At 38.2% G+C, this 13,135-nt stretch overlaps 1 protein-coding gene across 1 annotated transcript in view; it reads right to left on the bottom strand.

The window, feature by feature from the left end:
* Nucleotides 1-13,135, bottom strand: part of Amph (amphiphysin) — a 136,420-nt gene that overhangs the window by 23,596 nt on the left and 99,689 nt on the right. Inside the window, exons 13-15 of the mRNA XM_042695084.1 lie at nt 12,525-12,548; nt 11,030-11,053; nt 8,166-8,198 (exon numbers count right to left, since the gene is read on the bottom strand). Coding sequence (XP_042551018.1) covers nt 8,166-8,198; nt 11,030-11,053; nt 12,525-12,548 — 81 coding nt within the window. The remainder of the gene's footprint in view (nt 1-8,165; nt 8,199-11,029; nt 11,054-12,524; nt 12,549-13,135) is intronic.

Below are 13,135 nucleotides of genomic sequence, written 5' to 3'. Positions count from 1 at the left end.
TTTAAATGCAAAGACCACTTATGATGCAAACCAGATTCTGGGTTCCTTTGAAGTCCAATGAAATTTGAAGTTCCAGTAAGGCAAGAAAAAACTAGGGAGACTTTCTACATGAGTTTAATAGTATTTGTTGTTGGAATTAGTAACAAAGAGGATATAGCTCTTGCTTCTCCTTTCAAGACAACCTGTCTCATATATTAGAGTGTCCCACAGGAAAATACCAAATGTTCTGGCATGGAATTACAACTTACATTCGAGGGCGATAAAGATAATGCAAGGAATGGAAAGTAAGGATGAAGCACAATTTTATATTGTGCTCCTCTCCTAGGAGCTGTTGGCTGCAGTCCCAGGGGACCTGCATATTAAGTTCAGGGCCCAATATTCAAACCCCCATATTGCCTCCCAATCCTGCTTCTCAAGGGAACATATGGAAGTCACTTACTCTTTCATTCCTTCTGAAGTAGTGTAAAAATCATAAATATTTTGTGAGAAGATAGAAAATGATAGACAAATTCTTCTATTGTGTATCATGATATGAAAAAATCATCTAAAAGAGTTCTACAGGAATTGTGTTCTTCCCAAACTGCTGATATCGTGTGATATGTTTGGGAATGCTGGAAATCATTTCCTATTACTTGTTTGCTATAGTGGCAAAAAAATCTATACATTCAAGAACACAGGGGGTAACCTTCACCTCCAAGGGGGCAGCAGGATAGTACAATGGTTTAACTCTACGAATCAGAAAGAGACTTTTCCTTTATGATAAAAGGAATAGTGTAGCCTTGAAATACATATTCTGAAATCTTCTATGGTAAGACACAGTCAAATCAATGGGGAGCCAGGGGAGATGGGCTGGGAGACTGAAGGGGTCTATTTACAATCTAATATGGTGCCTGCCTTCTAGTTCTGCTTCCCCAACCCTGAAAACTACAAGAGACCTTGGAGACAACTCAGAACTCTAGGTAAGATCTGCAGATTATACACTAGATGCTCTTTGGAGCCAAACAAAGCCATCAGGGAGAGTTCCAGGTGATTACCTGTTTTGTTCAGTGCAGTCAATTAACTAATTGCTGGGTTGTTCCATATTCCTGGAAAGAGACACTATAATGATGACTTACTCATAGACACACACTCAGTGTGATGTCCTGGTCCCTCACACAAGGCATGCAGCAATATTTGCCACAAAGGGTACACCAACCAACTTCCCCAGCAGAGAAAAGAGATATCTGATTCTAATTCTGCTTATTGAGAGAAGGAAAGGGCAGGAATGCACATTATTTAGAAACACCAAACACACAGAACTACCATATGGCCCAGCAATTATACTTCTAGCCAGTTATCCAACAGAACACAAACAAGTAAAGCCATGAGCACAACCATGTTAATTGGAGGACTAGTCACCATAGCTGTGGAATCAGCCCAGATGCTCCTTGATGGACAAATGGATCAAGAAAATGTGGTATATACACACAATAGAATTTTACTCATCTATTAGAAAGAATGATATTGTACCACTTGTAAGGAAATGGGAAGACTTGGAAAAAATTATATTCAGTGAAGAAAGCCAGACCTAAGAAACAAAGGTTGCATGGTTTCCCTCATTTATGGTGGATAGAATGTGCCTATAAATCTATTCGTAAACACAATGGGTGGTATGCAAGTGGTTACAAATGACTTAGCTGAAGTAAAATAGATTCTATGGAGAGCTCAAGTAGTATAATCTTTTAGAAAGACTAGGTCAAAGCCCAACAAAATCAATGCCACAAATTGGGTACATCCAAGGTGGAGGAAAGGGGAGATGGGAAGATGAATGAAGGTGGAGAAGGGGAGAGAATGCAGTCAAGAACTCATTGCATATACCACAAAATTAAGAAAAGTAGGGGAAGGGGTGAGTCAAAGGTGAGTCAAAGTCAATGTTGAAATGGTGATGCTGATCATGATGCAGACTATTCATAAACTGCTTTGTTACATGGTACCATCCCCTGGTACAGCTACATAAAGATAACTGAAAAATTAAAAATACATAAAAATAAGTTAAAATAAACATATAATTCTGAGCTTAGATGTTTTACATCAAAGTAGTAGGTATGAATTTAATTATAATCATTGCTTTTTATTTTGTACCAGTATTTCTTCACTTTCTAAACCCAGTTACAATTGATAATTATAAAACAATTCTGTCACCCAGGCTGACTCAACTATGAACATAAAGCAGAACTAAGGAAGTGAAAAACCTCCCATGCTCCTGGATTGGAAGGATTAACATCATGAAAATGGCAATGCTATAGGGATACAGGTAGATCCATTGCAACAATGAGATGTACAAGTCGTTATGTGGAAAAGCAAACTTTACAACTTTGGTGGGGGGGGGAGGAGAATTGGGTGGGGGGTGGGGGGAGGATGGGAAGGGATGGGAAGGGGAAATAAAGGAGGAGGCTACAATGCTTGATAAGACATGTACTCATTATCTTGCCCATGTAATTGTAACCCCTCTGTACAGTATTTTCACCATGTTCATCAGCAGAAAAAGAAAGAAAAGAAAATCAAAATTATAAGCCACACTAGGCAAACTTCTTAGAAAGGATTATAACCATTTCATAGGGCTTGGTCAAAGAATAATTTCCCAGTTTTTCTCATACGTATAATTGAAAGAATTGCAGACAGAATCTTGGAAAATATGAGATATTGAATTTCCATAAAATTTCCAAATAAAAGTTACAAAATAGCTTAAATTTATAGTGATACCAGTATGTACATTATCTGAGTCCTGAAAAATGCATCCCCTACAATTTGCAATGGAGAGTTCTGGCCTCCTGAAGGGAAACCCATGAGCTTCTGTATGATGCAAACAAAGCAGAGTGGTTACAGCATAGAATGACTAGACTTCTTTCTGAAGATCACTATTTTATGCCAACTGTTCTATTTTAGTGCACTTTTCTGATCCTAGGATTTCTCCTTTAAAAATACAGAGATCATTACCTATCATTAGATCCATTACTTATTATAGCATTAATAAGAAAACACATACATAAAATCTTCATGTTGTATGTGAACTGTGAAATGAATACATAAACAGTAGTAGTAATCCCACCTTTTATCTGAATGCAGGGGCAATTTTTACTCTGAACTATTATGAATTTTGGAACATACTAAAAAAAGACACAAAAATAATCTAGTTTCTGGGAGATCATTTACTCAGATTTTATCATGATTTACCTTAAATCAAATTAGTTATTGTCCTTTATACTTATAAAAATACTCTTAGTACTTTAGGGAGTACTTAGTACTTTAGGAATCTTAGTACTTTAGGGAGTGATTAACATGTAATTACATTTATTCAACAAATATTTGCAGACTATATGCTATGTGTTTGGTACTGATGTGAGCTCATGAAGCAAAACTGTGAATAAGACAGAAAAGATTTGTGTTTGTGTGTGTATGTATGTGTGTGTGTGATTTGATGTTTATTGGGATTATAGAACTGTAAAATATTACACTGTGCCATGTTTATTTCAAACCTAAGATTCAAATGGAATGACAACACTAAGTGTACTATATTTGAAAGAAAAATATGTAACCTAAAAAAATAAATAAATAAATAAAATAAATAAATAAATGAAGATGGCAATACTGACAAAGGCTATCTACAAATTCATGGCAACACACATCAATATCCCAGTTTTATTGTTTAATGAAATAGAGGAAGCAATCCAAAAAGTCATATGGAACAATAAAAAACCCCAAATAGCAAAAGCAATCCTTAACAGAAAGAATAGTGCCGGAAGAACATCAATACCAGACTTCAAACTCTACTACAAGGCTACAGAAATCAAAACAGCTTGGTATTGGCACAAGAACAGACCTGAGGACCAATGGAATAGAATTGAAGACCCAGAAATGAACCTGCAGACCTATGGCCACATAATCTTCAATAAGGAAGCTAAAAAAAAGTAGAATGGAAGAAAGACACCTCTTCAGTAAATGGTGCTGGCAAAATTGGTTAAACACCTGTAGAAAATTAAAGTTAGATCCTTATATATCACCTGCACCAGAATCAACTCCAAATGGATAAAAGACTTTGAGGTAAAAGCAGACATCCTTTAAACATTACAGGGAGGAATAGGAGAAACTCTAGGGATCCTTGGCACAGGCCGAAATTTTCTTAATAAAGACCCAGAAACACAACAAACCAAAGAAAGGCTGGACAAATGGGATTGCATGAAACTGCAGAGCTTCTGCATGGCAAAGGACATAGCTACCAAGATCAATAGAAAGCCCACAGATTAGAAGATCTTCACCAGCCATACAACAGAAAAGGGTCTTATGTCTAAAATATACTTAGAACTCAAAAAATTAAATCCCCCAACAACAAATCCTCAAAGAAACAACTGCCCAATAAATAAGTGGGCTAAAGACTTAAAGAATGACTTCTTTGAAGAAGAAATAAGAATGGCCAATAGACACAGGAAGAAATGCTCAACTTCTCTAGCCACAGAAGAAATGCAAATCAAAACAACACTGAGATTCCACCTCATCCCAGTTAGAATGGCTATAATCAAGAACTCTAATAACAACAGATGCTGGAGGGGATGTGGCCAAAAGAGAACACTTCTACACTGTTGGTGTGAGTGTAAGCTTGTTTGACCACTCTGGAAAGCAGTATGAGGGTTGCTCAAAAGACAAAACATAGAGCTCCCCTACAACCCAGCATCCTACTTCTGGGCATTTACTCAAATGACCAGAAACAAGGCAACTAAAGCTACAAGCACAACTATGTTTATCACAGCATTATTTACCATAGCTAAGATATGGAACCAACCCAGAAGCCCCTCAGTAGATGAATAGGTCAAGAAAATGTGGTATATACATATACATTTTCTCTCTCTCTCTCTCTATATATATACATACAATGATATTCTATGTTTCCATCAGAAAGAATAACATCCACCCCATTTGTAAGGAAATGGAAGGACTTAGAAAGAATCATATTAAGTGAAATAGCCAAACTCAAAGAAACACAGGTCGCATGGTTTCCCTTATTTGTAATAATTAGTATACTTCTAGGATAATCTTATCAGATGAGCAGAATAGCTCAATAGCTATGTACACATAACCATATAAGATGATGCTAAGCGAGATGAACTCCAAGACATGGACACAAGAGGTTTTTGTTGTTGTTGTTGTTTCTAATGTACTATGTGACTTCTATTTTCTTTGTTTTTTTTTTTCCTCCTATGGTTTGTTTCTGTTGTCATGGTATTTGATGTTGGTACCCTGGGTATTGTATATACGTTTATCTGAACTAGGGAAGAGAAGGAAAGGGGAACAACAAAATGGTGAGACAAAGGGGAACCAATGCAACAGCGATACTCACAAGACAATATGTTGGAAATGATCTGTACAAGTTGGGGGAGGGGATGGTGGAGGGAAAGAGAAAAATGAGGGAGGTGGTAACGAGTTAGATAAGAAATGTACTCACTATCTTACTTATGTAACTGTAACCCCTCTGTACATTACCTTGACAATAAAATTAAAATAAAAAAATGCATCTTTCAGGCTTCATTGTTGATACAAATAATATGTACTCGAAGCACTTAAACATGTTTTTGTAGGCCACAGAGATTCCCTTTTTTTGCTTGGCTATGCAAAATAAATAAAAATCAAAGCCCACAAAACAATCTATTTAGGTATTAGACACTCCAGGGAAGATTCCAATGGCCTAACTCATCTAAACCACTAATGAATAGTTTAATCATAGGAATAGCACTAAGCTTTGTTGAGGGAGAGGGCAGAAGGAGGAGGGAGGACAGAAAAATGGAGAGTAGGAGCAGATGAATTCAATGTGCATATGTGAAAATGGAAGTGCGTAGCTTGAGGGTGTGGGATGTGGAGAGACAGGGGAGCATGCTGGAAGGGGTGACATAGATCACGATGCCTTGCACTCATCATCTGACTGGTTGAGTTGAAATAACTTTGCCACGTCTGTCAAGGTCATTTCATTTTCAATCATGTTGCTTGTAATAGTTACACAGGAAAATCTGACAGCTTTCTGGTATTCCACTGAAGCCACAAGCAAAAAGACTGGGTGCTCCCTGGTGTCCCTGTGCTTTTCCAAACAGAAGTAGCCAAATTCAAAGTCACACTGAGATTTTACGGAGTTTTCTCCTCCTATTTTCCAGAAAAGAGGGGCTTTCAGAAATCACATTCCACATATTCAAACTGTAGACCAGAGGAACCAACTTACGTTCCAATACTTGATGGTAACTTCAGAAATTCCCAAAGACATAGCAGCCACAACTTAAGCAAGCTACACACTTTGGTTTGCCTGAACTGTAAAACAGTGAAGTGCCCTGGGGCTGAAGATGGGCAAAAACAAGCCATGAAAGATTTGGGAGATCCAAACCCTCTGTATCTGAAGGTGATGAGACCAGTGATACCAAGAATCAATCCAAGTCACTGATTGGGTAGTCCAGTGGGCCTACAATGAGAAGCATGAATAACCATGAGAAACAAGTTAGGTGTGAGAAAGACAGGAGAAAGGCCACAAAGCCAAGTAACGTGATTAGATCTCAACATAATGTCTACTCTAAAAACCAAGCTGTGTCCTTTCCTTCCCAGCATGAAACATGAAATTAATTCTACTGAGGTTGGAGAAGTTGGGCTTTGGGCTGGGACACACAGGCACATTAGGAAAGTAGAAGGATCGATAAGCATTTACATGTTAAGTGTAAGAATGTATGGTGCAGGGCGCTGCTGGCTCACACCTGTAATCCTAGATATTCAGAAGGCTGAGATCTGAGGATCGCAGTTCAAAGGCAGCGGACAGGAAAGTCCATGAAACTCTTAATCTCCAATAAACCACCAGAAAACCAGAAGTGGTGTTGTGGCTCAAGTGGTAGAGTGTTAGCCTTGAGCTGAACTGCTGAGGGATAGCGCCCAAGCCCAGAGTGCAAGCCCCATGACCAACAGCAACAACAAAAAATGTATGCCTCTCTCTCCATGTGCTCTCTATAGCATTCTGTTCACCTCCTTCACAGTACAGCTGAGATTTGACCCCTCACACTGGAACCACAGGAATCTAGCCTAAGAACTTGGGCCAGCTCTAGTAAAATGCAAAAAGGAAGGAAGGAAGCCTGGAAAGAAGGAAGGAAGGAAAGAAGGGAGGGAGGAAGACTCTCACAGCAGAGGTTCCTGGACAGAAAAGATGATCTGGAAATCCTACAACGACATGTACAGCCAGTGAGACCAGTCTACAAGTTTCCATTCAGATCTTTTTTTTTTTTTTTTGTATTGTGAGAATACCGTACAGAGGGGTTACAATTACATGGGCAAGATAACGAGTACATTTCTTATCAAGCATTGTTGCCTCCTCTTTGTCCATTCAGATCTTTTAACATATTTTTAATCTTCCATCAAGATCACTAGGCATTGAGAAAAGTCTCAGATACAAAATGGAGAAACTGAATAGTTAAATACTGCAAGTGGAAGAAAAAAATAATGACAGGAAAAAGATTGTATTGGAAAACACAGCCACAAGTACAATGAACTCCTGGAAACTCACAGTATTCTAGGAGTGAAAGACCTGTTAGAAGAGATAGAATGCAGAGAAGGTAGAGAGAAATGGCTGGAAAAAGGAACAGCAAAGCAAAGCCAAAGTCTGAAAAAAGAAGCATTAGAAAACAGCAGAACAAGAAAAATAGAGTAATCACATGTGGAATAATAATAATAATCCACAAATTCCAATTCTGAATATATCGTGAATACCCATTTAGCGAATTCCTAATATGAACATTGTTGAAAGCTCTACATGTCTATCATTCAGATAGAAAGCATTATATCAGAGACAAGCTTCAGGTTGAGGTCTCTGTGAAGGGACTGTCAGAATTGAATCCAGGAGTCAGATAACCATATTTTCTATAGCTCCATCTCTACTTCCAGTCAATCCTCTCACCTTTTTGGGACAGATGAATTTAGAGAATCAGATTAGCAGAACTCTACTTACCAGTAGAGAAACCAGCGGACAGCAGAATTATTAGTCTGTTTCCATTTCTCTGAGTATAGGGTCAAATTTTGTACTCATACTGTTCATTATTACAGTGGCATAAAGCGCACAATGAAAAAAATCAGTATTCCTAGGAGAGGATCTTGCTGGAAACTTGATATCTTACCTGGGTAAATCCATTAAATGAACCACCAGGAGCCTGAACAGAAATGGAAAATGAAGTGCATTACTTTTTTTCCATTACTTCTATAGGATTATGTGAATATCCATTAGACAAGTTGGAGAGTACTGACTACCAGACTTCAAAATAATACAAAAGGTTGTTGTGCATGAATGCAATTAGGAAATGCAAAAAGCCATGCTGTATTATTTTAAATAGGCTGACAAAAAAAGAAATGTCAATTTTACAATTATTGCTAATCCAATCGATTTTCTCATTAATGAGACGGACGGTTCCAGAGAAAAGCCATGAGAAGCTAACAGCTCTTTATTCAGGCTCGTGGTAAATGTTAGAAAAAGCTTTCCCAACATTTCTATAATTTGTCATCTTGGTGAATCATAGCAGTTTCAGATGGCTGATGAGAACATTTCATATGTTCTTAATGCAGTGACAAACTTTAGGACCACTACATAGGTCTGTATTGTTTGTAGTTTAGCACATTTTTAGCTTGAACTCAAGACCTCCAGTTTGCTACGCTGGTGCTCTACCACACAGCTATACCTCCAACCCTGAGGTTTTTTTTTTTTAAAAATATTTGTTAAAGTTCTTTTCAGAATAACACTTCATGAGATTTTTTTTTGCCTGGTCTTTCTTCAAACCATGAGCCTACCGTGTACAGCCTCCCAAGTAGCTAAGATTACAGGCATGAGCAATCAGCACCAGGTTTCCTAACCATTTGGGGGCTTTGGTGGGATTCTTTTTGTCAACCTATTTGCATTTGGGTTGCACAGATTTCGAGAGGTATGATAATCTGCCAAGGAGATCAACGGAATGGGTAATGAAGGAGGTGAGAGACACTAGGAAAAACGGAACCTACAGAAGTCTCTGGCCAGTATAGGCTACATATTGGGGTAGGTACCTCGTCTTTATCAGCTTCTATTTCTTGATACAACAATCCATATCTCTGGTTAGCAATTTCATCTTCAGATAACTCTGAGTTGTTGGTGTCAATGTCTCGAGAGCTATCAGAACTCTCAGTGCTAGTGTTCCAGAAGGGTCCCAGAGCCAATGGTCTACCTATCTCTAGGCTTTGCTCTGAGCAGTTAATAATGGCTTGCTCTTCCTGGATACCTGTTAGTAAGTCCACTTCCAGTCCTTTCTGACTTCCAACATCTAAATGTGCACAGGAATGATCAAAGCCTTCCCCATCTCTGAGAGGCCAGCAGTGATTAGAATCTAGACAACTGGCAAATTCACTGGCTTGACCATCTGGAATACCAGAGTATCCTGATGTGCCCATATTACCCATGACTAAATTCAGGTTTGGCTGGCTGATTTGATCTGCAATTACTCCCTGTGTCTTTGCAATTTCTGGCATGTTAACAGTCTGACTACCATTATCAGTAACTGTACTTTCCAACCACTCTTTGAAGGAGTTTCCTCCCTCATGTGAGCACTGAGGTCCTCTGCTGCCATTAGTTTCCAGAGAACAATTAAAGTCCGTCTTAGACTCGACTGCCTCTGCATATTTCATTGATGCAGAGATGGCCTGATTTTCATCTTGGGCACCTTCACAGGCACTTAACACAATGTCACACTGAATTTCTTCAGCTTCAGCACTGCCCTGTGCTGAGTGACATTCTAAAGCATGGTTGGCAGGGTCAATTACATTTTTCTTTATGTCTTTTCTAGGTAAATCCCATCCTCCAGGACTGGCATCTTCCATATTAGATACAGAGTCAGCCTGGAGAAAAGGATTCAACACATCTACGTAATTGTCAGGTTGAGCTCCAGAGCCTTCCATATTTTTACAACCATTAATTACTTGAACTCCATCATGTAGCCCTTGGACTCCATCACTACACTTACCTACCACAGCTACACTTTCTATATTGTCTTTTTCTAATAGATCAGCTTCCTCCAAGTAATTTTCATGGGTTTCCATATTTTGCTTACATCCTACTCTTAGATCATCAATTTCACTAGCATCCTGGTGTTGCTTTGTGACTGCTTTAAGACAAACCAGTGTCCTGTTCTCTATATGTCCATATATTTCCTCTGCAAATTCCTTAGTTCCCCCTAGTGCCTGGACATCAATTTCTCTAGCATCTACCTTTTGACCCGTCTCCATATATGCCCACACAGAATCTTCCATCTTCTGCTTCTCTCCTTCTTTGTCTGACCTTTCAGTATCTTCATGGCCTTCTTTAGGCAGCCCAGCAGTGTTCACAGCTGGAACCTCTGAGTCACATGGTTGGTTTATCTCCAGACAAGTAGTAATGGCAACTCCAGGCTCAGGCATGGGCTTTGGGGGCTGCTGTTCATTTCCACCTGTAAGGCCTGGCTCTAGGACACACTCGTTCTGTTCGGCTACAGTGGACCCATCAGTGGAAGAAAACATTCTGGTGGAAAATCTGTCTTGCTGAGCTTCAGACACACATGCAAAGTCTTCTTGAGACTCACTCAGGGTCATTTCCTGGCTGACACTCTCTGTACTATCATCAGGGCCCCAAGTAAATGCACCTATATCAATTTGAGATCTTTGAATTTCTTCGGCCAACCCACTGTCTGGAGTTTCCTCCATGATCAGGTTACACAGAGAAAGACTTTTTGAAGAGTCAGTCTTTAAAATATGCAGAAAAGCAAAGGAAAAAAAAAATAAGATGAATAGACCATGGCAAGTTCTGATGAGAAAACACAAAGCTCTTTAGTAGGATAACACCAGTTCAACAATGTTAGAAAGCTTTTAAATTAATTGGCTAAATCCATGACTAGCAACATAGTAGGGGAAAAGTTCAATCTAGAATAAACATGTATGTAATGCATATTAAATATTTTAGAAATCCAGAGTTTTCTGGGTATTTACCTACCGGTTGTGCCAAATCAGTGCTTGTCTGTATGGGTTTTAAAAAGAAGAATAATTATAAGGCAAGGAAGGAAAATTCACTGGTAGATTAAAATCTCATATTATCTAGAGAAAACATTCCGCTAAAATCCAGGGCTTTTTACTTGTTTGAGATTATATGTTGCAATGTATTTGTGATGGGAATTCTTTTATTACTTAAGACTACTATGGAGAAATCATAATTGAAACACAAAAGAAAACCTCTGCCATTTTCTAGCATCAGAAAGGATGTTTTATGGCTACTATACATATTCCGCTCTAGCAGAGTATGAAATGCTTATTTAGTCAAACAAGCAAGCAAGTCTGAGAATAAATACTAAAATGACATCAAACCTCTACAGGTACAGCAATTACCCAATATCATATGCTTTAACCTGACACAGCCTCAGAAAGACAAACTACAAAGAAAAATCTCCCCCAACTCATCCTTCACTTGGATTCTGAATCTGAGGTAGGGACATCAATGAAGGAAACATCTGATATTAACCACTCTGTCTTGAGAATTATCTTTCCTCAACCTAGGAGCCATTTTCTACATGCAAGCAAAATCCTTTGGTTGGTTGGGAAGAGTAAAAACAATGAATAATTACGTCTAGAACGTCATCATTTAATTACTAATTATTCCTGATATTCCTAGTAGGCTTGTCTTCTAAAGCGGCCAGAAACTCCTTCTAGATAATTCTTTTACCCACATCACACCTTCTCCAGCAAGGAAAGAAAAATACATTACAGCTCCAACTAAAGATAGGAGATCCAAAAATTAAAAATAAATAGCATTACTCTTTAGACATTAAGAAAAAAGCCAGAGTTGAGGCTAGAATTCAAATGCCCTGAATGCCAATTCATTCATCTCTTTTTGGGAGAATACATGAGTGAAATAAGTTCACTATAAAAGACAACTTAGTCATAGGTGGTTTTAAAGAACACTATGAATAACATGGATAATAATCTCTTTTATTGCTATGTGCTACATATTGGGCTACAAATATCTCATTTAATCTCTACACAATCCACTGCCATCACCTTCATTCTATAGATAAGAAAAACTGAGGCTTAGAGAATTTTAGAAATTGTTCCAAGTCCCAACATTAATACTATTCAAGTCTGGACTTAAATCCAGCTTGTTATTATACAAGCTTCACTGCATGTGATAATGAAATAGTAGTTAGAATCATTTGCCATTGTTCTCATCCACACTTGTTTCATTCTACTGAAAAGCAACCACACAGGTACCTGCCCATCCCTACAGTTACTACCATCTCACAGGTAGAAGCAAAGGTCACAATGCCACAGTCTTGACCCCTAGTACACTTTTCCCTACCAAGATCTTGAGGTTGTGGAAATGAGAGGATTCGATTATCATTAGCATTCAATTATCTTCTTTCCCTCATAAGGGAAATAAAACATAATGAGGCCTCCACATTTTTCCAGCTCAAGATACATGTGATTAGAGCTCTTACCGTCCATAAGTCCCAGGGCAATGTCTGAAAAGAAAAGGAACAAAAATATTATTATTATATAAATATCCCAAATGTGGGAGAAAAATACAGAGGTGGTGATAAATATAAGGAGGTGAGAAATGGCTTGATAGCAAAAGTATTTTTAAGCATTCAATACAACACCATTCTATAGAACCTGCACCACTGATGGAAATTTATGTGTTATCTAATCTGATAGATACTTGTCACAAGTGGTTACTGGGCACTTCTAGTTTAACAGAACCAAAAGTTTGTTTATTATATATATGCAATTTTTATAATCTTATAATAAGTAGTTGTACTCTTTGTAACTCTGGAGGGTTAAAGACATTTGAACAGCTTCATGTAAAGTATAGTTCAGCACTTCAGATTGTGAGTACAGTGCTTAAATTGGTGCACAGAGCTAGCGCATACCACACTGGAAAGCACAGGTGTCACCCATCTGCCTTGTGTTCCATAAACAGGAGACAACCTTACAACTGAAATACATCCCACATCTAAAAAGGGGTTAATTTGAATACATCATTAAAACAGGAAGATAACTAGATCTTAGAGTGTATCACCCCATGGAGGAGAGTGTATTTTAATCATGT

This window comes from Dipodomys spectabilis, unplaced genomic scaffold (genome assembly GCF_019054845.1).
Source record: "Dipodomys spectabilis isolate Male_0828 unplaced genomic scaffold, ASM1905484v1 ptg000178l, whole genome shotgun sequence".
In the NCBI taxonomy this organism is placed as follows: domain Eukaryota; kingdom Metazoa; phylum Chordata; class Mammalia; order Rodentia; family Heteromyidae; genus Dipodomys; species Dipodomys spectabilis.
Note: the sequence above shows the minus strand (reverse complement) of the source record. Positions and strands in the feature narration are given on the sequence as shown.